We start from the raw sequence: 26932 nt of genomic DNA, 5'->3' as shown, positions 1-26932 counted from the left end.
CATGACAACTCACATGCTCCGTTTACAGTTAACCCAGGATTAGAGCTGACCGGCGGGTTTTTCACAACTCAGCGAAAGGCCGTGAAATAGTTTTATTAATCTTTCTGACAGTGACCAGAGAAGAGAGGCAGCGGACCGACCAGGGTGTACTAGCGAGAGAAGACAACTTCGAAACCTCTTCTAGGGTCTCTTCTCCTTTTTCTTGCCCGCGCCTGTTACTGCTCCCCGTACAAGCTAAACATCTTGTACAGACTTTGCAAGTTCTAATTTCAATCCCACGTAAACAGTTTTCCGCCAGCGCAGCTTGAGAAAACAGCCGGCATTTCACGACGACATCAACGGTTTCTATCGAAATAACGCCTGAGGAACGAACGCAGAAATTCCGAACTGACGACATGTCACTGCCCTGACCTGGGTAGTGCTTCTGATTGGTTGAAAATTCCCTTCAACCAGGCTGTTTTGTCAGCCTATCACCGGCGTGAAGATATCATGTCATGTGTCTTCCTCAAATAGTGTTTCTGTATTTACGTGGAATTAGTTCACAGCAAATACTAAATGAATTTACCTCTAACTTAAGCTTTGCCGGTTCTCCAAGAGCGAGGTTCCTATCACATTCAATCTTGAGCGGAGACAAATTAGGAGAAAATTATGTAAGTACAATATGTAAGAAGGTTGAGTATGATCGTACGGGTGAGTGTAGTCCTGAATACGACTATTGTTAACAGTGACTGACTGTGTGGTAGTCATTTTCAGGGTCAAAGTGAGTTGTATCACGTCAGTTGATGGTATTAAACTCTCTGGTTATTGACGTGATTGGTCAATTTAGTCGTGATGTTATTGGTCGTCTGTGAGTAAAGCCGTGACGTTATTGGCTACCAAGCCAATAATCGTTCGTTCACCCGGACGATCATACTAAACCTACCTATGACTCCTGGGTTCAAACCGTTCACAGTAGTACAACATATGAAAATACAACTGTATATATTTCATCACTAACCGATCGTTTTCTGTATTCCCTTTTGTATAAACAGAATATTAAGTCTGGTCAATAATATTATAAAAATTCACTCTTCAGTTTTAACCATACCTCAAGATCTTTCTTCAGTTTCTGAATATTATCACTGCTAACTTCAAGATTGTTTAGTGTGACCTAAAACAAAACAAAAAACAGCATGGTCATAAAATTTCGCAATGAACCACAGCCAACCACGACAAAAGGGTAGGTTTAACAGCAATTGTTTCTTCCCTTTCCTTTGCCTAGAAGAACAGTGCTTTTAGGGTAATTCGTCCAGTGAATGTCGAAACACAGTTTCTCAATATAATTGCTTTGGTTTGGAGTTTCTGCGCCTTTTGTTTGTTGCTTACTGGAACAAAACCTATTAAAAAATCTGAAAATTGACCATATCCGTTCTTTCCTCCATACAGTGTATAGTGTGTGTGTTATTTATTCATATGTCTTTATTATAGTCTTTTTCTTTGCTACTATTAAACTTGTCATCACCGGGTTAATATCTCTTTATAGCTAGGAGCTAGCACGAAAACGTTTGTTAGTTTAGCTCCTGGACATCATTTAATCACAACATATCGTTTCCATGTAACACTGTTTTTTTCTTTCCATTAACTATCGTAAAATGTAACGGATGTAATGTAAATGTTGTTGTTGTTGATACTTTTGTTGTTTCGCTGCAAAATCTCCCGCCGCTTCTTTTTCCACTACTTTAAAGAAAACAACCAAAATAAAACTCAAGAAGGCAACAAAAACTTACAAGAAAAGCCTTTCTTGCTGCTGCATTCTCCGCGGTTGAGGAATAACCAACTTGAATCTTGCCTTGTAACATTCCAGATAAATCAATACTAGCAAAAACGAAAGATAAGAACTCAAGATATTTTGGTGCGAGATTAGCCTGTTCACAGTTCCTCTATTTTCTCTTTAGGGATCGTCTACCTTATGAGCACTGGTTTCTCCAGGCCGGACGCTACGCTACTAGTAGACATTGTCCAGCGCGTAAGAATATGAAACCGGCCGCGGAAGATTTATTGACCTGAAGCGCAAGGGGGTAGGGGTGGGGAAAGAATAGTTCGCGCTTGTTTTCTCGCCCTGCGCTCGCACAGTCAAAAAACAAAACAAAACAAACTGACAATAAAACACAACCAGAAGAACACAGTTCGTACCTCCCAGATGGAAATCCTGCTTTTAATCTCGACGTTAAAACGTCACGGTAATCAGATGATAGGAGAGCGCTACGAGCAAGAGTTAAAAAAAAAAAAAAGAAAGAAATTAGCTTAACTCCAACAAGTTTATTTGAGTTAATTAAAGTTTGTCAGTTAACGAGAATACATACATACAAGAAAAACAAAACAAAAAAAAGTGCGCTGCTGGCAGGACTATCAACTTCTACAATGTATAACAATATGAAGCAAAACACCTTCTTAAATCGGACTAAAGAAGAAAAAAGATTTCTATAAAAGGAAGCTGAAATGGTGTATGCAATAAGATTGCGGTGTATCTACGGGGGTAAATAGGAACTTAGCTTGATCTTATAGACTTACGGTGAGCATGTAATAACAGAAACTGTTGAACCCCAGTAACAGGCTTCATAGAATCAGGAACACCCAACGACTGTTGTCTGTAAAATATCTGTTCGATGAGGCAAACATTGCCTAGAATTTCCTATAACTTGACGAAAGCTTAAAATGTCTAGATGAACATTCCATTCATGTACAATTTTCGAAGCTTATCTAGTAAATTCCCTGCAATTTTCTGAAGTTTTATTTTTCACATTTCACTACCCAGGTTAGGCTATTTTTCTTACAAAAGGGAAACCAAAAATGTTCGGATTCAAAAATGTGATGGAGAGAGGAATCAGAAAAATTCTCACTTTCGCAACACATTAAAATGCATCAAAAATTTTCCGGAAAATAATACTGAAGCCCTTGAAATTTCGAAAAGACTCAAGTTCCCCTAGGATGACCTAACAGATACAAGTTTTATAGTACTGCTGAGAAAGCAATTCTAGAGATTTCTAAAAGTGCTTTGGATAGCCTAAAAAGTGTTTTCTATGTTTTTAGAAGGAGACCGTTGTTGGGTACACCTGTAGATCCATGCCCTAACAGTCCTGCACTGAGGAAGTACGGCTTAGTAGAGTATAGTCTGCAAGTAAAAGTTGCCCTCATTTCTTTTGCCGAAATAGTCCGCTCATTCCCTAAAAGTTCTTGAGAAACTTTGCACAGAATAACAAACAGTGCCACGAGAAACTATTGCTTAGTAGGAGACTTAATAATAGAGTGCATAGAATCACAAGTAATAACATAAGAGGGTACCTACCACGCGTGATTCAACATTGCGCATGTTCCATCAACACTAGAGCTGGACAAAGCACGTCTATTACAGGGAAATAATTTAACATGTCAGCGTCAACTTACACAGACAATGACACATAAAATAGCACAGTCTGTAGAGGAAATCTAGGCGCAGTGAACTGTAGCTTTAAAAACACAGATTAGAGCCCTGTTAAAAGTCAAACCACAGTCCAGAACATGAGGATTCGACTTTCACTGTATTGTGCCCTAGGATACTCTGATATTTTCAACTCAGGATTTGAAGATTGTGCTTTCTCACCTGACAGCCTTCTGTACAATAAAAAAAACATCATCCACCATACTGGAAGTAACTGCTTCATCGTCACCACCCTCCGACACATCCATTTTGACAGCCTATCAGAAGAAACAAAATCAAAGTAAAAACTATGGGGAACTCGTGGGTACATTGTGTAGAAAATAGCGAAGGTATGATGAGATAAAATAGAAATGATAAAACCAAGAAAAATTCCGGCTGCCGTGAATGTAAATGTCGCATTCACGAGTTCGTTTTCTATGAACGCAAACCTTGTTACTGACAACAAACAATAAAAACATATGAAAATACCCTTTAAAATAAGCAAAAAGTAACTGAGAAGGGTTTCAACTGGATGCAGAATAGAGAATTCAGTAGTACCTTATGGTGAAATAGTCATAAGAGGCTAGGGATGAATGCGTCCACGCATTTGAGGGAAAAACTCTTATTACATCAAACATTGCACAACTCACCTTCATAACAGTTTCTCTCATAAAATACTCTTCCATGAAAATATAGTTTCCAATCAACTCCTGGAAAAAAAATGTTTATCATAAACAAAAATTGCCTCTACTACTTAAGTACTTTGAATCTCCGAAAAAGGAATCGTGAGGGCTTTTTAATATTAATAGTGTAGGGCATGTAAAAACAATAAACAACAAGAGAGTGACTTCTTATTCACTATTGCCGCTGAAATAGAATTAGATTAAACGATTAAATGAAAAAAAGGTAAGAACTCGAAAATTCTAAAATTGAAAACTCTTATTATAACTTTGCTTGGATTTTTCCCAGGAAAGCAATGCCGTTAGTCTTTTTGAAAACAGAATAATTCATTGATATAAAGCTGAATTTTGAGACCTAGAGCAATTATTTTAAATATTAAATGATCATAACTCTATACATCGCCCATTATATACATTTCCAGCAGCAACACCGTTAAGACATAAAAAACATAAATTACATGCAGAGTCACGTTTGAATGCATAGAAAATTAGCCCTAATGAGCTCAAAGTAACCTATGTTGCTCTGCAGGAATTCATCAGGGGAAAATTGCTGATATCCTGAATCATATCTAGAATAAACTTTAAAAAATACTTCAAAAAGAATCCTAAAACTAATGAAGGCTAACCCACTTAACAAAAAGGACAAAAGGGTAAAGAGAGTCACTTAATTTGTTGTGGCTGAATGTGCACACAATATTCAGCGCGCTGGATAGCAGATCCTTCTGCATCCCCTTTCAAAACATCACTCGATCGCACATCTGAGATTTTATTCATCTCAACATCCTGCTCCTTAGACCAAATTTTTATTATTATTATTATTGAAATGAAATGTTAATTGAAACTAAGTGCTTTTTTAATCGAAAGGAATTGTAAATAGAGCTTTGACTAATTTTTTTTAAAGCAAAATTAATTGTAAATAGGATTTTGTAGTTAACTTTGTTATCAATAAAATTACTATTATTATTATCTTATCTAAATGAAAGTATGATTACCTGCATTCTTCTGCTGAGATCACAATTGGATATAACTTTGTCCTGAATTCCTAACAGTTCTTGGGAAGGAATAAACAGATAAATATCAGAGTACTGTGCTTAAACCCCTTAGGACTGGTGTTCTGTTTAAAACTTACAGGGACAATAAACATGGGAAATAGCGGGAACTGGCGATTCTTAATAGAATTCATTCATGTGGAAAATGGATACATATTATGTTGTTCCAAAAAATAGCCATACTTCTCCACATAGGGCACTTTGCTTTAGACCCCCCACCCCCTGGAATTTTGGTAATTTTCCAACTTGGTTTGAGACCTCCTGAAAATAATTTTTCCGTCAAAATTGCCGTTGCACTATACTATTTGAGAAAGATAATAGTTTCTTTGATAAAGAGATACTGTGTCTAATAATCTTAATTAAGTATTTCTTGGTTAATAATTAACTGTAAGTCACTAAGAAACATGGAGGCGATACGTTACTTGAGACGAATGATACCTAACCAGCTTTAGAATAACCAGTAACTTTCAAACTAAACGCCGAGTGAACTTCAATGGCTTCCTTTCAGTTAAAAGCATGTTAGAAGAAGTCAAGACCACATTACGGTTGGTACCACAATATATAATAAAGGATTAAATTAACTGCAAAAACCGTGGACGAAGATCCTGCCAGTGTAAACGTTGGATCGCTAGAAAAAGAGATCTAATCAGCCAAAATATAAAGAACCAAAAATATATCATTTATTCATGAGCCGATGACAATAGTTTTACACAAACTATCGCGTAAGGCATGAAAAAAGGATTCAGCCGACCGTAAATAAAAGATCGTCAACGTAAACAATAATTCTTGTCTTGAATCACTGTTTTACCAAAAAAACTGATATCTTGCTCAACAGGGCAGCTGTTCATTTTTAATAACTAAGATGCCCCTGGAAAAAAGTCCTCAAGAAGCCCCCCCCCCCCCCCCCCCCTCACCCTTACGGAAAGTGCCTCCTTTTGGGCCCCGCCTCCCCTCGGAATTTCTGTTGCCCTGCGTGGGGGAGGTATGGATATTTTCTGGACCTACACATTTAATTATTTAATAGCTACCTTCAGTTCTTTCCATTTCAGGAATATTCTCCATATCATCCTGAAAATACAAAACGAAAATAATTTCCAAACTAATGTCCCCTAAGCATTCTTTAATTTCTATGGTCATTAATACCAGTTCCAAGAAAGAGTCATAAACCCAACAACAGGATATTCGAATTCGTTTTCCTTGATGCTCGTTCTGGTATGGTTTGAAAGACCTCTTCCCCTTGCACAACGAAATTAAAAGCGGTAAAAGGGACGTCGTTCTGCATGACGGGTAATGGGCTAGGGATGAACGGTGAAAATATTCTACATAAAAGGTTCTTACCGAGATCCGTTTTTCAATAAACTTTAAATACATCTCAGCCCTTGAATTCATGATGACAACTTCTCTTAAAACAACATCAAGCTCTCTTGGATCATATCTGAAAAACAAAATACAGTGGAACCTCGATATAACGAACCTCTATAACAAAGTCCTCGGTATAGCGAACAGTCTTCTTAACCCCAATAATAGTAAAATATATGAAAAAGAACCTCGATATAACGAAACCTCGTTACAGCGAACAGATTTTGCCAGTCCCTTGGCCCTTCGTTATATGGAGGTTCCACTGTATCACTCCTTGAATTAGCCTCCTCCGCAGGCTTCACTGTTCTGTTTTAGAGAACGAGTGGGAGAATGGGGAGAGAACAAGGAGTGACAGTGATCCACCACATTGTTTTCTCCTTTTCTTGTGCTCAGACTCCACTGAGGGTCAGTGTAACCGTTACAATAGGAGCCCAGTTGCCTGCAGAGGAGGCCATCCTTGAACATGGGATACAAAAAAGTTACATAAAAAGTAAACATAAATAACAAACAGAGATATTAATAACTTTTAAAATATATGTCTGAGCAAGATAAGAGAGGTGGCAGCCCTTGCAATTCTTGTACATTAAGCTTTCAATTAAAAAAAAAACAAAAACAAATAATTTTGGTGTTTAGTTGAAAGGTTACTCTACTAGAATTGCAAGGGCTACCACCCCTCTTATCCCTCCATTTATTAGACTCTGGTGGTTGACAAGTCCTATTGAAAGCAACGCATAATCTTCTGAAAAATTGTTAGATGACAAATCAACTCAGTTAAATTAAGGTCCAAGCCTGAGAGACACGTTATGAGCCTGTACATCATTAACTAGGCTACCATGGCCAATAACCTTGAGTTTTAACTCCTAGACCACATTGTGGCAAGTCTGTCAGTGACTCTAACTTTTGATTCTGTGGGGAAAAAACCTATGGTGTTACCGTGCAAATGAAATCTTTTCGGCACGACTCTTGCATAGTACTATTTATTTCTTAGGATTTTGCTAAAATTCATTTGAAAAATTCCATAATTTTTTTAGCCTTATTAGAAGTGAATGGATTAATGTTTCACTTATCCTGCCTTCGTCAAATCTTAAAACAATCACCACATGTGAAATAACAAAAAATGAAATGAAATAAATATTAAGTTACTTATCCTCTGCAGTATTTATAACACTAATGCTAGTGGGGCCGGGCAAATGCCTGAAAAAACTAATTTAACTTAACCTAATGGGGTTAAGAATCCCAACCAAGACCGTAGGCAAACCTGTTGGCTATTTACAGGTTTCGCAGAGATTTTTCCAAAACAATTATTTCTTTTTCCAGACTCAAGGTTATCAAATAGATGATCAATACAGATCTTTAAAAAGGCAGGAACAAAGCTTTTTTCACCATGTACTGCAAACGCACAGAGAGACTGAATAAGATTTGACCAAAGCGCCAAAAATTCACTTATAAGGCATTTGTTGTAGCTTTGAAAAACACCCCAGACTTTTACCATTTTTTCCAGACTTTTTCAAGAATTCAAGACCCTGTACGAACCCTGTATTTACAAGTGTGATAGAGGACCTGAACTTGGGACTACCGTGAACAAATCCAGCTAGCAGTCAGGGCAGAACTCAAACTAAGGGCCTCTGAATTGCTCTCACCACTTGGCCACGCTGCCCTCTTGCCTCGTCACCAAACATCAGGACCGATTTTTTGTCTAAACAACTGAAAAACTCACACGCAATAACTACCGTATACTAGTTATAGCTATCGCTAAGTGCCAACGAGCAAAGATTTCACCTATACGCGCGCGCTGTTCAATTTGTTTAGAAATGTCATGAATTACCATAAATTACGAGAATGCAGGCTGCAGGTTAGTCATGTGTTCGTCATTTACCGTCATGAAACGCACTCACGCATTATACTATGAACCTGTTCGCTCGAAAACAATGCATTCTCTGTTCTGAATTACGTCAAAAAAGTTACTTACACTACCTTAACGTTACACCCCTTCGAGATTCATTCTACCTTGGAACTTTCGCGCAAGGCTTTATTATGTTGCTGCCTAGCACGCAGCCTCGCGTCTTCGCGAAGCTGCTCGTTAGCATTAAATTTTTGGAAACAAAGTCAGGTTTTTTTTTTGCACTATATATGCAGTACAGCCCACCTTTCCATATGTGCGGAAGAACTTTTCAATGTTTGACTGCTCTGTACTGATTTAAACTGCAAATAAAAAGAGTACATAATAAATCAATCAGATCAGTACAACTTCTTTTTAATTTTGTAGATCTCACCAAGACAATGCAACTTTCAGCTTTTATGTATTCAAACTACATGTATCAAGGGTTCAAAGCCATCACGCATTTTCAAAAAACAATTAACAATTGAAATTACTGCAGCGCAGGAAAAAACCCAGGTCTGATTGCCCGGAGCAGGAAAATTATGATGTTGGTCAAGTAAAAATAGAAGTTTGGTGGCCCAATGGGGGCAAGTAAAATTAGCTTGGTGGTCCCGTGAATCTCTCTAAAAGTGTCAGCTTAGTAAGTGATAACTTCCAGTCAGACAGAAACTACAGTAAACACCCGCATAAATTATAAGGACACTCGATTTCGGAGGTCGGGCTGATTGAGTTCTCATTTATCGGGTGCTTAATGACAAATCAGCTTCAAAATGTTCTTAAAATGTTCTTCCATTTTTATTTAGTAATACTATCTAAAACATGTTGCTTGAGGTATATTTAGCATATTTTAGAAAACTAAAATAAATAATTATCCTGTAATTTGATTATATTAACAAAAGAAGTTATCTGACAGCAAACATAAACTTACATGTTTTGAAATTATGACACTTTTTTCATTTTATAAGAACATGTTACAATTTTCAGGCTGATCTTGTTCTTATAAAAATGGGGCTTTATTGGCCAAATTTCAGCCGGGTGTTCTTAATCCATTTGTTCTTATATGCGGGTGTTTACTTTATTTCAAATCTGAAGACTGCAAGATGCATGAGTTACACAATTAGTTGGAAGCATGAATCAATTTAAAATCTAAGTGCATATCTGCTTTCTAACGCTACTGCTCTGGAATTGACAACGTTGGTCAATTCCAGTAGTGACTCTGTATCTGGCACAGTAATTATGTACTAGTGGGGGTAAGTGAAAATTAGTAAGATTGACTTGCCCATAGGACAAGTGGATCCCTGCCCTGTTAAAAACTTAATCAATCAACTTGTTTCTTCAAAGGAAAAGAACTAAAAATGCCACACTATTTTGATCAGCCACCTTAACAAGCTTGTTGGCATTTTCTGTCTTTTTTTTTTTTCTCACCAAAACTGCTAACCACCACATTGTGCATAATTAAGCAGTCTTTGGTAATTTAATGCTCCACTAACTATGCACTGGTTCATTTTCATAAAGAAAGAAATCATCAATAATTTCAGGTACCTTTTCTTTAAACTGCCTCTTTTTTAAAAACTGGTCCACTATTTGATTTGCCTGTTTGTCACACTCAGCCTAAAAAATAAATATAATTAATAAATTAATTAATTTATAATTAATAAATATAATTACAATTTCACAGACACTTTCTCAGCTCACAAATCAGATCTTGTTCTTGTTTACTTGGTCTCTGAAGCAATAACCATCCTTAAGACATACCTGCATAGATTGTAGCAGGATAAACATTTTTCCTGGACCTTACAATGAAAAAAAATGCATAATCAGGTTTGAAAAAAAATAAGTAATAATTATTACTAATGGGAAAAGGCAATCCCCTGTTTGGGTAAAAGGTCTAGGCTTCGAGAAGGGATCTTAGAGAGAAGAGGTTTACAGTTTCTGTGAACAGTCTATAATATGCAGGGCAGTCCTAGGGGATTTGCAAGGCCTCAGTAATTTTATAGCACCTTTATTGAGATCAATTTATGTTACTCATATTGCATTTCACATGCAGTCATTTTAGTTGTTTTGCTCCCAGTCCCTCTGGATGTGTCTTGGCAAGTATCTACAAACTATATTAAGTACATGTAGGTTGAGTTTGATCATCCAGGCGAATGAAGTCCTGAATAGGACTGTCGTTGAGGGTGACTGACATTTTAACAACCTGTGCGGTATTCATCTTCAGGGTCAAAGTGAGTTGTATCATGGGATTAAACTCTGGTTACTGACCTGATTGGTCAATTAAGTTGCAGTGTTATTTGTTGTCTGTCAGTTACTGTCAGTTAAGCTGTGATGTTTTTGGTTATGAAGACTCATAATATCATTGGTGTGTTTCGATCTGTCAAAACTAAGGTTCACAAAGGTTCTCGGTGTGATGGTGCCTTTCTATTGCCACTCAAAGGGTTGTCATAGATACCTTCCACACTCACTCACTCACGACTCCCTCAGTTTGTGCCTGCAGCACCTGCCCCGTACCCTTCTATTGGTGATAGGAAGATTGGGGGGCTGAGGTCCATTCATCAATGGTACATGTACTGCCTTTCAAATGCATCCATGTATTAACTATGGCAGGATTAGCTCAGTCTGTAGAGCGCATGAATGCAGAGCGGGATGTCACGAGTTGGATTTCCAGTTTGAATCCAGGGTCCCGAAATTGGTACTTTCATGCTAAATACATTGACACTTAATAAAGTACATTACATTTTTTAAAAAAAAGGTGTATGTGTTTGCAAGCAAGAGGCAGCAATAAGATGTGGTGACTGGAATGATTGAAAAATTAACTGATTGATCATCACTTGACTGCTTCATATTACTCACCATAATAGGTTTCTACAAAGGGCTGATGCTCTTCCACCATCCGTGCGATGTTCTCAAACAACAGAGTTAGTGAGTTGGCAAAAACAACATTAGCGTGACGATCTGTAATCAAGAAATAATTTAAAGCTTAATGTTGCGTCTTATATAGAACTAAATTGTTCCAAAACTTTTTAAAACTTTTCAAACCACATGTATTGTCTTGAACAGTGGTAATTATGTTATTTAACAGTTTTTTCCTCATGCTCGTTTTAGCTCACAATAATTTGTTGATGTACATTCAGTGAAACCTTTATTAAGCAATCTCTCATTGAGCCGCCACTTTCCACCAATAAATGTTTTAGTGGCCAGTTACCAAAGTCTTGTTGACAAAATCATCAGATGGAGTTAGCCAGAGTTAGCCAAAGGGGCGCGTACCTCCCCCGCCCCCACAACAAAAAAATGTGAGAGCTTATCACATACAGTAAATTTCCTTAAATTCCTCTCTGCATAGCTTAAATTCCTCTCTGTATAGCTTCCAAAACTGAAGAGAGCAGTTCTGTAAACCAAATTCGTTTAAAACATTATTTGCGCTAAAATGTACCAAATGCACCATACATCTGGGTCCAGTTGTTCAGAAGGGTGATAACACTATCCACAAGATAAATCTCTATCCAGTGGATAATGCAACAAGGATTTCACTAATCAATCCTAACCCTAATGCTAATATTTATCTGCTAGATAGTGATTTATCTGGAGGATAGCACTATCCAACATTTAAACAACTGGAGCCTGAATAGATACAAAAAACCCCTCCCCCCCAACAATCTCACCAGATTCTTTGGCGGCAACAGCAAGATCAAGATTTTTCTGACAATGAGCAGCAATCTGTAAAACACGTTTACAATAATAATAAAGCATCCATGACAACTCATTATTACAATCAGTGAAAACTTGTTTAGCCAGAGCAGTCCTTTAGCCTAAAAAGCTACACGTACTTCATTTCTGGAATTCCAGACGGCTTGATTGCAGACATATTCACTACTATCTACCCTCAATTTACTGCATTGCCTGACCAGATTATAAACAATTATTGGATGAGGTTTTTGTGATATCTGGAATAATCAAGGTCAAGGTAAGTGTTATCAGCCGAAGCCGAAGGCTGAGGCTGATAACACTAACCGAGACCTTGATTATTCCGGATATCACAAAAACCGAATCTAATAATTGTTTTATTATACTTTATGAGAAGACAGATGGTGACTACAATGTATAATAACAGGAATAAGGTAGCAATCCCTTGAAACGAGTACAACCAATAATGACCAATATACATTCAGGTGATACGATTGTAAGATCATGGCATTTTAGCAAAGAAGGTTAATAAAACCAATTCTGATTCCTGAACTATTAAAGCTTAGAGGAACATAAACAAAACCAGAACAAAACCAGTCTCAATAACTTCTTGAGAAAAATTAATATGAGTTATGCAGCTTGTGTATGGTTCAATGTATACAAAGTTTTAAAACATATTTAAAATTACCTGAGAACACAAATATTTTGCATACTTCTCCAGCCCAACTTGATGCTGCCCAAGTAATGGAAAAATCTTGAAAAACCTAAAAATATATTGGCAGATTTGATGACCACTCTTTAAAACTCTTTAAATTATAGTTTCATATCACTTCCAGGGTTTTCATTAAGACTTCTAGTGGCAGGAGAAAGGTGTAACATTAACAGGTGGAAAATATTTTGAAAGAGGCTCTACATCTGAATAAAAAATGGTCATAGGCTCTACTACTGGCCCCTGTTGTTCAAAAGATGGATAACGCTATCCTCCGGATAAATCTCTATCCATTGGATAGCGCAATTGGTTTTCCAAATACTTTTCCAAGGGATAGTGATTTATCCAGTGGATCGTACTATCCATCTTTTGAACAACCTGGACCTGAACGTTAGCTGGAGAATTCCGCGTAGTAAACAGAGAATTCTCCAATCTTAGATGCCTAATGAACGCCCTGCACTTCACAATAAGAACACCAATAAAATAATATTGTAAATTGCTATGTGAGTACATGCAGCAGTACCTTTCAACAGAGTTCCTGTCACCATTCTGTATGGCAGCCTCAAACTTGTCATGAACTATTCTTTTCAGTTTTGTTTCTGCCTCATGAAGCAATGCAAAAGCTCCTGCTAAATCAGAACCTGGGTGAAATAAAAAAAGTAGTAGCTGAAAGCTAAAACTGTAGGTTGTCCTAACATTATTGAGCCCCTGTGTGGAATGGGTATTTCTGATGAAATCAAAGTCACGACGTGTTCACTATTGATGCAACAATGCTCTTAGAGATTGCCATTCCAATCAAGTTTGACAATGTCAGTCGTGCAAAGCCGAAAAAGAAATCTGCCAAAAAGTGTGTTGCATGTTCAGAGTTTTTGTTTTGCTTATTAAACCTGCCGCTTTTTCATTTCCTCATTTCCATCATTGCTGTGGCTGCCCTAAGCTTGCCAGTAGCATTATAATTATCAACCAAACAATTCTCAATAATATGCGACAATTTTGCCTGAAAAACCAACAATTAATGATGGAAAATGCACAATCAAATCAACAACTGCATGTACCCACACAAAGGCTTGTTATTGTCTTTCAAGAGATGGGGGAGGGGCGGATGGACAAGCAGGAGGGGGAGGGAGAGGTGACATGCCTAAGATTCTCCCTCTCTCACAGACAAGCAAAGCTACACCAATGTTAAGATATATAAATGGGTTAACCCTTGACATTACAGTAAAAACAGATGTATAACTGCTGTTGAAAGGGCAACTAATTAAGGTGATCTTGAAGAAAAAAAATTAAAATTCAACTCTTCTTTCCAAATATGAGAAGATTAAAAACAATGATTTAATTACCTTCCTTTGAATCGCCCGTGATTTCCTTTAGCACCTCTGCATCAAGATTAAGATATCTGTGAATGTGAGCTGCTGCCTTTGATGGGAGAATTCAACAAAAATGAAATAATAATTAAATCAATAAACTATTGAATAGGATGCTTTCAATGGAAAAAGCCTAGGATGGGGCTAGGTGTCAGGGCAAATCAGAAAGGCTCTGCCCTTAGGTCCAACCCCTTACTGCCTTTATGTACTGTTTTTTGACAGGAAAGGTACCCCCTTCATTAATTTTTTGTTTCGCTGAATTTAATTAAAGGCCCTTTTAAGTATCTAAATGCAGGGCTGTTAACCCCCCACGTCTTCAAATATTGAGAATTGAAAGGGAAGGGATGATAGATGATGTCATAAGGCACCTCACATGACATCATTTGTGCAAAAAATACTTGTTCACTCCAATTGTCACAAATTTGTGATAACACAAAATGTGCATTCAACATGTTGTTGGCATTGTAACATTTGACCTGCTTGATAGGTTTACTTTCAACGATCACATTATTATCATTACAATGGCATACCAGAGTTTATGAGGTTTAATTTTGATGCTAACATTTAATTAGCTCAAATGACACATAATAGTAGGCACTCTGATGTCGGAAAGTCGAGTCTACTGAAAACTTCAGCAATTATCCAGGAGATTTCATGCTCTAATCTGGAGACCAGAAGATACGCTCCACCCTTTCAGTCACTTCAACTCATGAACATCTTACCATTTAAAAACCTCAAGTCTGAGAAAGATACTCGGCCTTTTGAGCAGAGTCTCCTTGTACAGGCCATAATAGGGAGTCCTGTCGAACTCCCAACACCCACGGGACGACAGTACCAAGAGCATCAAAATGAATATGTCTTGTTTAAAAGCTTTTCTCTTCCCACAACCAAAATAAGTAGAATCAACTCTTGCCCTGCCGACACCCCGATAATTTGGACAGCAGCCAAATCCCGGGCAAAAATAAATTACAGATGTTTGACTGAAATAATCTCCCACTATTACAGACTCTCACTAATGAGGACACTAACTCAAGGTCCCTACGGTGTTCACTATAAAGGGAGATGACTGTAAATACAAACAAAATTTTTGTGTTGATTTTGCTGAGGATTTACAGGAGAATGACCCACAGGACATTTGCATAAAAGGCGTGATTAATGGCTTTAGGTTTCAATACAGGACTTCTGTAGCCAGGTGTATTGGCTTAATTTTAACTCAGTACTCTCTGATATTGTGGCAGGCACCTACATGTGTAGTTTGCCTGTACATGTAACTGTATAAGGGACTTTGATAAATGAAAAATATATAATCAGTAACAATAAATGTTAACTAAATTAAGTGGAGCACATGGCACCCTCCTCACTGAAACAACTATTTTTAATTTTTATACCTGTTCATAGTGTTCCGTGTTTAGTGCTGTCTGTACACCATCCACACAAGCCTAGCACAGTGCAAAAAGAAAAAAAACAATAATTATTAAGGTCAGGCTAAGGGAACAGTAAAATAGAATAATGTAAAGGCGTACTGCAATAAATTGAAAGCATTAATTTTTAATGCTGCAGAATTTTCTCATTAGGTTTCAGTAGCATAAAGCTGATGAAGAAGAAAAAGGGACCCTAGGAAACTATGATGACGGTTACAAAAGGAATGTCAAAAAAAGCAACAGGTTTATTGAGCAAAAGAACAACTCTGCCAAGCATTGGGCTTTTTTGAAAGAGTAAAATAACTTTGCCATCCTTGCACAACTACATTTGAAATAACCAAATTTTAAGTTTACTTGAGAACAGGAATGGTAAGGTAATAAATTCTATCATCTCTGTCTGAACTTGGGCACAGTCCCCTTTCTTCAGCTTCAACCTAAATCCCTTCTTTTGAGTAACAGCAACTTGGCATAATCACAAAAATTACAGTTTGAAAGGATGCAAAGTTTATTTTTCAGCAACATTTTCATGTTTATTGACTATGGAACCAACATCACAGCAAGAGTTTAACATCTCCCTCTAAGTCCAAAATCCAACTGCTAACCACTTATAACAAATAGATCATCACTACAGTTGCAGTGACAAAGTGACAAATGACTCAGTCATAATTATGATACTATAGATTGCTGTACAAAGACCACAATACACAATACATAGTAGGTGCACCAACACATCAATGAGCTGCAATATTTCTTCCCATGATATGAATATTGGTATTTTGAGCAGATATCATGCCATATGTTACACAGAGGATATTACACAGCAGCTTGAAGATATGAATTTTATTTTCTCGTGGCAAAAACAAAATTTTACTCACTCACTGCGCTCGTTCATAAAATATTGTTTTGCCAGTCGAAAATAAAATTCATATCTTCGCGCCACCGTGTAATATCGTCTACGTAATATATGGCATGATATCTGCTCAAAGTACCAATATTCATGGGAAGAAATATTGCAGCTCATTGATGTGTTGGTGCATTATTGCAGCCCTAATTACTGCTAAGCAAGTAACATAAAACAAAGTATCAGCTAAAACGTCTCTAACGTTGCTAAAGAAAAAGGTTTATAATAACAATTTTATTTAGTTACCTTCAAATCAAGAATGTCATCCACTCGCTTTATTGTTTCTTGAACTCGGTTCTAAAATATTTTTAAAAAAAATAGCTATTAAAAAGTTCCACTAAGTTACAGTAATTAAAACTTAAAATAATAATTTAAAAAAAAAACACTGCATAAGGGTTTTTATGGTTTTGCATTGTTAGTCAAAGTTACCCCTTTGTAAGGTCCTCCCAAGAACCTCTATTGAGTGGCCAGCCTTCATACACTGTAGTGGCTACTTGTCAGTACCCTAAAGGGGCTGCTTAATGAAGATTCAATTGTATTTTAAATATTATTGACCAGTTAGTAGTAGTACCTTAACAAGATCCAGAAGTCGTACTTTGCTGCTGACTTTTTCTGCTAAATCAGAAGTGTTGGAAATCATGGTATGCAAATGCTGCGCATCTCTCATCACCAGCTGCAGATTTGGACTGAAAAATAATTATTATGCAAAATTCATTACAAAGAACTCACTTCACAAATTCCTTATGTAGTAGACTTTTTTACAGGAAGTTCTGGGAATATATATTTAAGGTGTCGAGATGTTGTTAACATTATCATAAAACCTTAAAATACATGTATTACGTTTTTTTTTACAATAACTGAGAACGAATTCTCACACGCAGATAATGGTCGAGAGCTATGGTCTACAGAGTTTAGACCATAAAAATGACATAACATGTCACGCAGTGCTGGTTGTTTTGTTTTTAGTTTCTTGTTAAAAATTAAACTTTATTGTAAAAAACAAATCAACCAGAATTTTCCATGGTCAACACTATTACAGACCTTAGAAATGATGCCATAAAATGTTCAAAACTTTGCAGTGAAACCACTCGCCTGTGGCTCGTGGTTCCACTTGAGTTTTGAACATTTTATGATGTTATTTCTATGGTCTATAAGAGAGCAGACCATGGAAAATTGTGGTCGATTTGTTAAGTAACAAGAAGATTAGGCACAGTAACAGGAATTTGTAGTCCGTGTCATTTGATAAAAACAATCATTTTTACTGCTTAAGTGTTGACACCCTGTCAGCAAAGCCCTTTTTTCACTTGCTCACTTGCTTGAACCCAGGCCTAATAGCCGCGAGCTTACTATGCTTGCTGCAGCAGGCTAGGTTATGACCATTGGTTTATTAATAACTGGATGCTTGTACTAGAAAAAAACTACTTTGAAGAAAAAGAACAAGATTGACTAGTCCAGAAATTTTGGCTGTGGCGACCTCAAAGGTTTGACGTACGTGTTTCAGACAGAGCTTCCTTTTGTCTTCTTGAGTGGTACCTCTTGCATGGCGTTCAGCATTTATGAAGTTGCTCACAAGTTGCTTGTCTGTCGTGTAGTCGGTATTGTTTTATGCCCTGTATACCGACCACGTGACAGACAAGCCACACGAACGTCTTTGTATTAAAATGCTAAAAGCCATGCAAAAGAGAAACCTCTGCTCGTGGGGTACCTCACTCAAGAAGACAAAAGGAAGCTCTGATCGCACCGTGAAGTGCTTACAGCTTAGTTAATTAGAAGCTAAATAAGATTGTTGTCTTATAGTCATGTGTACTCACATAACATTCTGCAGGGTGTTCATTTTTGCATCAAGTCTGGGCTGGCTTTCCAAGATGGCATCCAGTTCATTATTCAGTTTTTGCTAAATTAAATGCAGTGCAGTCAAAAAAGCAGAGCAGAATTAATATTATTATTATCATTATTTTGTGAAAATGTATATTCATCTACAGCAGGGCTGTCAGAAAAATTCCATTTCTATCAACCATTATATGGAGTGACATCAGCTGTAGAAGACATTATGGATTACAGGTTAATGATAGCTATGAACAGTATGAAGAGACATTTTTAAAATCCCTTAAAATGCGAAGAGTAATTAAAGCCTCATCACTCACTCCATAGCATCCAATCCTTTGGAAGTCACTTTGGTGACTATAAAATCTAATTGCTTGCTGCAGTTACCATAGAACCTTCCAGACTTGCCTTGTCGAGACTTTGCCGTGATCGAGTCTCACAATAGTAAAACCAATCTCACACTCTCAAAAGATGACAACTGATTTCTCACACTTTCTCAAAAAACTGCACTCCAAAACATTTTTGGAACATCTGTAAGGTTCATTCCTAAGTTAGATAGCAATAAAGAAAATGCAAGGCAGTCTTGTTTGATTAGTAAATGTGTGAATTGCCAACTTTATGTTTGTTTATAATCTTCAGCCATGTCCTCAGCCTACCGCAAACCATGCCATGACTTGCCGCAGCCTCAGCCTCTGAGCCTCTGTAAAAGGCTTGTTTATAACTAAAGGTGATTTTAAAGGAGTGAATTGTTTGTACCCCACAAATTCGGTACAAAAGTGGTGCCGCGACCAGGATAACTGCATCCTCGGAGACCCAGGGGCGGTCAGTCGGGCCGGGAGAAATAGCGCGACAAAAGTTTTCAAGTACAGGCGGAAAAGCCCCTGGGTACCGACTCTCACCGGACCATTTCCAAACGGTCAAGCGAATGCTGGCTCCTGATTGGGCACAAAAAATGCTTTGTATTATTGTGCCCAATCGGCGAACAGCATCTCCTGAGTTCTTTTCGTGAGTTCGTACACGACGGCTATTGACTCAATTACGGCTTGTCTGGCTCGCGCTCATGCACCAAAGAAATGCACGCAATCAGGAATCTTTCAGTTTGATATAAACGCTGCATTTCAAAATACTGGTAGTCTTTACACTAGAGCCTAAATAAGCTAACAAATATTTCAAGACAAGTAAATTTTAAATTCTTCAAGTAAAAGAAAGCTTCACACACAACCTATCCTTTTTACTTCAGTTTTTCCCACGCAACGTAATTAAGATTGATTGACATGCTTCGCCTTTCTGAAAGCTTGGAAACCGCAAGTTTGCTAAGTTGGTTTTAATGAGATGCAAAGCAAAGTTACTTGAGATTTTGCTTAGGCCTTCGCACGCGCAATTTTGGTTAAGTAAAACTTAGCAGCTCTTAAGTCTTACTTAACAGCCTAGTGTAAAGACAACCACTTTCCACACGAAAACTAAAGACGCTTTTCCAAAAAAAACAAGCTTGACGAGCTTACAACAGGTATTTACGCTTGCATCGATCACGCCTTCTTAAATATATGCCGCGACAGCTAACAACCACGAAAACGTCGCATGAAGAGTGAACTGACATTTTTTCAGTCTCTATCGTGATTAGACTATTCCAACTCACTTACTTTGTCAAATGCAAGTGAAATCTTCTGGAATTAAATTTCTATCCACCATATCCAAGTTCATAAAGAGAAAGAAAATTTTGTCATTGCTTGTTTACGTCCTTCACAAAACGTGTGAAATTAGGCATTTTTCACGTGGTAGTCGTGCAGTGACGGCAAAGAAATATATGCAAAAAGGGTGATGCACGTGCAAAGTTGTTGTGTTGCCTTGTGATCCGTCAGAAACAGAATTTTCTCAGTGCAAAACGGCTCCTGCTGATAGCATCCGAAACGTTTTTCGACTCATCAGTAGTTCCTTTGTTTCTGGTCATAGGAAAGCTTGGTGAACGAACCGGGCAACTGTGGCGAAATAATAGCCGTCGTGTACGAACTCACGAAAAGAACTCAGGAGATGCTGTTCGCCGATTGGGCACAATAATACAAAGCATTTTTTGTGCCCAATCAGGAGCCAGCATTCGCTTGACCGTTTGGAAATGGTCCGGTGAGAGTCGGTACCCAGGGGCTTTTCCGCCTGTACTTGAAAACTTTTGTCGCGCTATTTCTCCCGGCCCGACTGACCGCCCCTGGGTCTCCGAGGATGGGATAACTGCGGACTTCTACTGGCTATTATACAACGAGTGAAGGAATTGGAAACCATGAGTGACGGTGAGGAAAAAGCGGACACGCGGCACAACTGTGATGATGAACAGCAACTAGAGAAAGAAATAGACAAGGAAAAACAAAAACTCAAGTACTTTCTGGACGAAACAGATAAGCTAATTAAACTAAGGGATTACACAGAAACGGATATTGCCAACAGAAGAGTGGAGAAAATCGTGGGCAAGTTATCGGATCTTATTTCACAAGCAGAGGAAATGAAAATAGATCATGATGTACAGTGTATCTGCTCAATTAGTGAGACAATGGAAGAAGGACGTGAAGGCCACGTATATCATTATTTCTTGTGGAGAAAGAAAAGCTTGCAAAGTTCTTAAACAACAGACAAAAGGAAATATACAAGAAAATGGAAAGAAAACAATTAGAAGCAAAACAAGAACAACAGCGAGAAAAGGATTGCCGTTTAACTGACTTGTGTTGAAGAGTGTACAAGCGACGTATGTGGCAGGAGAAAATTGATGCAGAATTAGAGGCGACACATAAACGGCTCGAATTGGAGAAAGAAGCCCATTCAACCACAGTAGAACTGCCCAAATTGATAATAACACCATTCCAGCGAACACCCACCAACAGGGTGAGATTTGAGAAGATGTTTGTTACATAAGTCCAAAACAAATCAATCAGCGCAGAAGAGAAATTTGGCTACCTGTTGGAAATCGTCAATCCAAACGTACACGCAAAGATAGCAAACCCAAAGCCACTGAAATCCGAGTATGGCCAGAGCAAACTTGTTGTGAATGTGACTGTAGAAGAAACAGTGAACCTTCCTGTTGTCAAAGGATCCAATTACTTAAAGATTCACGAATTTTATGAGAGCGTGAGCAGAAATTAAGATGCATTGCTGACAATGGGCAAAGCCGACATGCTTCAGGGTTGGTGATGTCCACTGTCAACAAACTACTACAAGTGAGGCCTGATTATATAGCGTGAACCGGCAAAATTGGGAGAACAGGGATAAAAAAAAGTAAACAACCTTCAGCAGTGGTTGAAAAGACACAGTGTAGATGATGCATGCAGAGAGGGTAGAGGTGTATGACCAAAAAGGGAGAAGCATTAGTATAGGAAAGAACTTGGCAGACGCGTGCAAGGTCGTTAAAACAATGGAAGCAAGGAGGCAGTTTTTCCAGGAAAAGGAATTGTGGCCGCACAGGACACTGGGGAAAACACTGTCTCAAAAGAAGAGATTTACAGACTAGGATTGAAACCAGTAAGTCATGAGTCACACCAAATCGTCACTATGAACGGAACAAAGAAACAGTCTTTGCTGGTTGTTAGATAGATAGATTATGTTGATGATAAAGTGAGTGAGAAAATACAGATAACCATTATAAAGACACCAACTCTGATAGAGCTAAAGGCGAAGTATGAACACTTGCATGGAAAAATATTTACAGGACCTCAAGTGAAGAGTACCCAATTCACCTCACACTTGGAAACGACACCTACTGCGAGATCCAAACAGAGAAGGTGTACAAAGTTTGACCAGAGGACCCAATCATCGAGGGAACCACAGTCATTGGTTTGTTCATGGCAGAAAGGACTACGCAAACAGCACATGCACTTTCACTAGGGAGACAAGTGACTACGAGAAACTGTACAAATGTACTTCCTTGATGTTTCAGGAGTAGAGGACCAACGGGAGGATGATCAGCTGGATGTGTGCTCTGAATTTCGAGGGAACATTGTGAAGAGAAGTGATGGGCGATACGAAGTAGGTGTTCCATGGATTCCAGGTGGCAAGCTGTCCAATACAAATGAGATGGCAAGTAGAAAACACTCGAGAACATCAAGCAAAAACTCAGGAGAAACAAAGACCTGAAAATTGAGTATGAGAAGATAATGCATGAGTATCTAGAACAGGGCATAGTCAGATAGCACCAGAGCAGCCCACAGGTCCCTGCGTCTTCTACATTGTACATGCCTCATAAACCAGTACTGAGAGAAGAGGCTACAATGGCAAAAGTAAGGATGGTTTTCGATGTCAGTGCTAAGCCCCATCCTCTTGCCAACAGTGTCAATGAGTGTATGTACAATGGCCTGCCGTTACAACCTCTGTTATGAGATATCATGATTCGAGCATGAATGTCAACCCATCTTCTCTTGGTGGATCTCAAAAAGGCATTTTGACAGATCAAGATTAAGGAGGAAGATCGTGACACATGTCAATTCTTATTCAACATAAATGCCAGAGAGGAACACTTGCGCTTTGCTACAGTACCATTTGGGGCGGAAGCCAGCCCGTTTATGCTAGGTGCCACACTGCAACATCACTTCAACAAACAATCACTAGCATATGAGGAAACGATCGAGTCGCTCCAGGAGAATACTTACATGGATAACCTGATGAAGACGGGAGTGACATCAGAGAACTAGTAAGCAGGTTTAAAGAAGAAGCCATTGAAATCCTCAAGAGTGTGAAGTTTCTGGTGCACAAGTGGGAGTCCCATGTCCAAGAGTTGGATGAAGAACCTAATCTGAGCAAGATACTGGCCTCATGTGGGAAAAAAGAAAGGATACACCAGAAATTCAAACTAGGAACGTCAAACTGCCTAGAAACATAGTTGAAGACAAGAGCAAGATAAAAGGAGTACAACTTCACATTTTTGCCGACGCCAGTAACACAGCGTGTTCAGCCGCAACTGTTGCAGTTGTTGACCACTACACTGGCTTTGTTAAAGGGCTGCTTACTTCCACGTCTAGAATTTTGAAGTGCAGCACAACAATCGCAAGGCTGGAACTGGTGAGCGGGCAGATGGCTGCGAATATGGTGAAGAATCTGGTAGCAGCATTAAAGCAGTGGCTCATTACCCCCGTGAACACGTGGTTGGACAGTATGGTGGCACTCTATTATATCTGTAATCCCAGGAAAGCGTGGAAAGCTTTTGTTTCCAACTGAGTGAGTTATATCTGAAAGTACCAGGTGTTGCAAGATTACTTAGCAAGGCAGCAGATTACTTGTTCAACCTGTCTAAATTGCCATGGTGGGGAGGCTTATATGAAAGACTCATCAAAGATGTAAAGAAAAGGTTCTACAAGACCGAGGGAAGAACAAGCCTCCAGTATGAACAAGTAGAAACTATGGTGATGGACATTGAACGATACCTAAACAACTTCTCGTTGATGTGCATGTACATTGAAAACAAACTAGGAGAGGAGCAAGTTTTAATGCCATGAGACAACATGTACAAACTGTATGGCAACAGTGGAAGAGAGAATACTTTCATGGTCTCATGCAGAGCCATCACATCAGAAGGCGGGCATGAAACTACCCAGAAGTCGAGGAGGTCGTACTGATTGTCAGAGAAGAAAAAAACAGGGGAGAGTGGAAAAAGGGTCTTGTTCTTGTTCTAAGGGGAGTCGTTCTTTGACACAAGGGTCACACCATTGAGAGACCACTGAACCTTGTATGCTCATTGGGGATCAAGGGACCTGCGGTGGTTGGTACTGCACCTATGGCTCAGGGACTGGAGTTAAGACGCAATACTTGAAGCGCTGCACAGGACGCCCGAGTGAGGTTGCAGCTGTTATCACAAGACAAAGACTGAGGACTGATGCTGACTAGTGACCATTTCTGTGATGCTGTTGTCTCAACTGCTAAACTGTTGGATTGATGTGCAGATTGAGTGTCTTGTTCATTCGCTTCATAGCACATTGCAAATGAAAATTTTAGGAAGAGTCATTTTCAGTAAAATTAAATTGCTTTAATTTTAGGGGAGCGTGTCCGGAAGTGTCGTGACAAATTTCATTTTAACTGGATGTGACTCTATTAACATTGCATTAGTTCAATTCTTTAATTGATTGACATTTTGAAATCGGCGAAACAAACAAATAGAGTGTTGGAAAATTAATTTTTGGAATCGATCGGAGGGAAAGACTTGCATCAGGAATCATTCATAGTAAAAGGTTTGTTTAAAAGGTCATTTTAAAAGAGTGAACTGTTTGTACCCCACAAATTCGGTACACAGGAGTGCTTATTTAAATATTCCCTGGGATTTCTCCTTGAATGATTATACAAATCAGCGTTTCATAGGTGAATAAAAAAAATACAGTTATTAGATAAATAACTGAATGGAACTCTTACAACAGTTATTAGTGGTGACACGTAGCAGCGAGCATGACTAGTTGAAAATACAAATCAAATATGCCCACATTAGAAAAAAAATTGTAGCAGAGTTTGTTGCCATTATTTTTTTTAGCTTTATCATACCTCGTGAAGATGGATTTGTGCATACGCTTTCTGTATTTCACCGATATCTGTCAAGCTAAAAACATCTACTTCATGCACCGCCATCTTGGAAAAGTGATTTGTAAGCGCCTGCAGGCAGCAGCGGATTTCGACCACAATTAAATATTCCTGATGTATGCTTCTTGAAATGTACAGCCAGTAATCCAACATGGCAGACGACAACGCCGAAAACGTGCAACCGAAGAACCGCGCTGTGGTTTCTCAAAGGATTCTTTTTGTACGCAATCTGCCCTTTTCTACGACGGATCAGGATTTAGAGAAGCTTTTCAGCGAGATTGGACCAATTAAGCGTTGTTTTGTTATCCGTAATAAAGGTAAGAAGCTTTGTGAAATTTTGCACGTGGCCTACAAATTCTTGCAAGTATGAAGCTAGCTTGTTTATTTTAGCCTAAATTCAGTGTCGGTTTCGGGAAGGAAATAAAAACTGGATTTTTTATTCAACATTTTAATATATTATTACAAGCTAATCTGTTTTTAAAAAACTGCAGAGATTTGGCTTATACATAAATTATATACATAAGCTTTTATAAACTACAAAATAAAGGACCAGCACAGGGACGTTCTTTTTTTCTATCCACCGCCCACCAGCCTAAGGATGAATCAGGGGATTCTGATGTTTTCTTCAAAGAAGCCAACCAGATTTTGACCCCTCAGACAAATTTTTCAAAGGTGCCGACAAAGAATAAACCCTTCAGATTTCATTTTTCAAAGGCTGCTGACAAAAATTTGAGGGTTCATATTCCAGTCATCCTTAGGGGGCTGTGTATAAAAAATGGAACGAACCACATAAGCACTTTAACCATTAAAGTGGTAAGGCCAATGCAGCAGATAATGGCTCCAGTTTAAGTGTTACCTGAAGACAGACAGACCACTCTGCCAGGGTGTACGTACTATCACTTGACCAATTGCTTCAATTCTTTGATAGGTTCAAGGGGTCTTTGTAGAGGATTTGGCTATGTCACGTTTGTGCTTGCTGAAGATGCCGAAAAAGCTATAAATAATGTCAAAACATTTGGAGGGAGGCAACTCAGTATTTGTTTTTCTGACAAGAAACCAAAACATGAGAAGCGAAAACATAAGCAAGATGAAGATGATGATGACAACAGGGAGCAGCAGGAAAGTGCCAGTGAGTCTAATATGAGGAGCTGTTGTTTATTGTTTTTTTAGTGTATTTATTTAAAAATGAGGTGATAAACCTGGCAGCTGTTATGGTGTTTACATGTATTTCAACATTAAAGTAGACAATCGCTATATCACAACATGAAGTGGAAGATTACCATTTTATTTTATGAGTCTAGGTGTGTGTTTAGCAGACACCTTTTAAAGTGGATATGTGTAGTGGGTATCCACTTCAAATATGGGTTTTACTATTATACATTGTATTTTCTAATTCTCACATAAAGTGCCTTACATTATAAAGGGTAAAAGAAACTTACTGAAATAACAATTGAGAAGATACTAACCTGTACTTGATGATTAACCTGGGCGGGATTAGTTCAGTTGGTAGAGCACTTGACTGCAGAGCAGGAGCTTGCGGGTTCGATTCCTGGGGCCAGACCAATACTCAGGGTCTTAAAGTAACTGAGAAATGAAGGTACTCCCTTTGCCCTGCAACGGGTAGACCTTCGTGCGATTCAGATGACCATGTAAAATGGCGGTCCCGTCTCCAGTAGGAGAGGTAAAAAAATAGTGTCCCAAATTAGTACTTTTGTGCTGAATACATTTACATTAAAATAAAAAGTGCATTTTTTAGGGGCGGTTAAACTAGACCTTTTAGCAAAGGCACCGTATTGTGGAAATAGCTTGGGTTGGGTTCTCTCTGGGTTTTGATCACTTCTATATTAATTTTGTGGTTACCAAGAGATAAATTGCCAAAGGGGAAGAAAGACCTTGAACCCTGTTTCTTTCTTGTAAACATTGAAGACTGGCTTGAATAATAAAATGTTTTTGAAAACTTTTACCCTTTAATGAAACCTCCATATTGATCATTCTTACATGTAGCAATAGCTATTCTGTCCTTGTTGAATTTTTGTTGAGAAAAATTGTCGCTTGCAAGTTAAAGCACGGGTCCATGAAATTGGTACCATCA

The 26932-nt window shown here is 38.3% G+C and overlaps 1 protein-coding gene across 1 annotated transcript in view; it reads right to left on the bottom strand.

The window, feature by feature from the left end:
* Window positions 1-24897, bottom strand: part of LOC140927845 (conserved oligomeric Golgi complex subunit 4-like) — a 34482-nt gene extending 9585 nt beyond the window's left edge. Inside the window, exons 1-23 of the mRNA XM_073377528.1 lie at window positions 24805-24897; window positions 18291-18373; window positions 17051-17165; window positions 16726-16776; window positions 15546-15596; window positions 14134-14209; window positions 13317-13434; window positions 12773-12848; window positions 12063-12117; window positions 11254-11355; window positions 10159-10196; window positions 9946-10014; window positions 8671-8726; window positions 6504-6600; window positions 6194-6233; window positions 5109-5167; window positions 4087-4146; window positions 3620-3714; window positions 3326-3382; window positions 2173-2241; window positions 1767-1854; window positions 1088-1150; window positions 566-619 (exon numbers count right to left, since the gene is read on the bottom strand). Coding sequence (XP_073233629.1) covers window positions 566-619; window positions 1088-1150; window positions 1767-1854; window positions 2173-2241; window positions 3326-3382; window positions 3620-3714; window positions 4087-4146; window positions 5109-5167; window positions 6194-6233; window positions 6504-6600; window positions 8671-8726; window positions 9946-10014; window positions 10159-10196; window positions 11254-11355; window positions 12063-12117; window positions 12773-12848; window positions 13317-13434; window positions 14134-14209; window positions 15546-15596; window positions 16726-16776; window positions 17051-17165; window positions 18291-18373; window positions 24805-24888 — 1656 coding nt within the window. The 5' untranslated portion in view covers window positions 24889-24897. The remainder of the gene's footprint in view (window positions 1-565; window positions 620-1087; window positions 1151-1766; window positions 1855-2172; window positions 2242-3325; window positions 3383-3619; window positions 3715-4086; window positions 4147-5108; window positions 5168-6193; window positions 6234-6503; window positions 6601-8670; window positions 8727-9945; window positions 10015-10158; window positions 10197-11253; window positions 11356-12062; window positions 12118-12772; window positions 12849-13316; window positions 13435-14133; window positions 14210-15545; window positions 15597-16725; window positions 16777-17050; window positions 17166-18290; window positions 18374-24804) is intronic.
* Window positions 24898-26932: the final 2035 nt, after the last annotated feature.

Source organism: Porites lutea, chromosome 2, assembly GCF_958299795.1.
Source record: "Porites lutea chromosome 2, jaPorLute2.1, whole genome shotgun sequence".
In the NCBI taxonomy this organism is placed as follows: Eukaryota; Metazoa; Cnidaria; class Anthozoa; order Scleractinia; family Poritidae; genus Porites; species Porites lutea.
The sequence above is the reverse complement of the archived record's forward strand: the minus strand, read 5'-3'. Positions and strand labels throughout refer to the sequence as shown.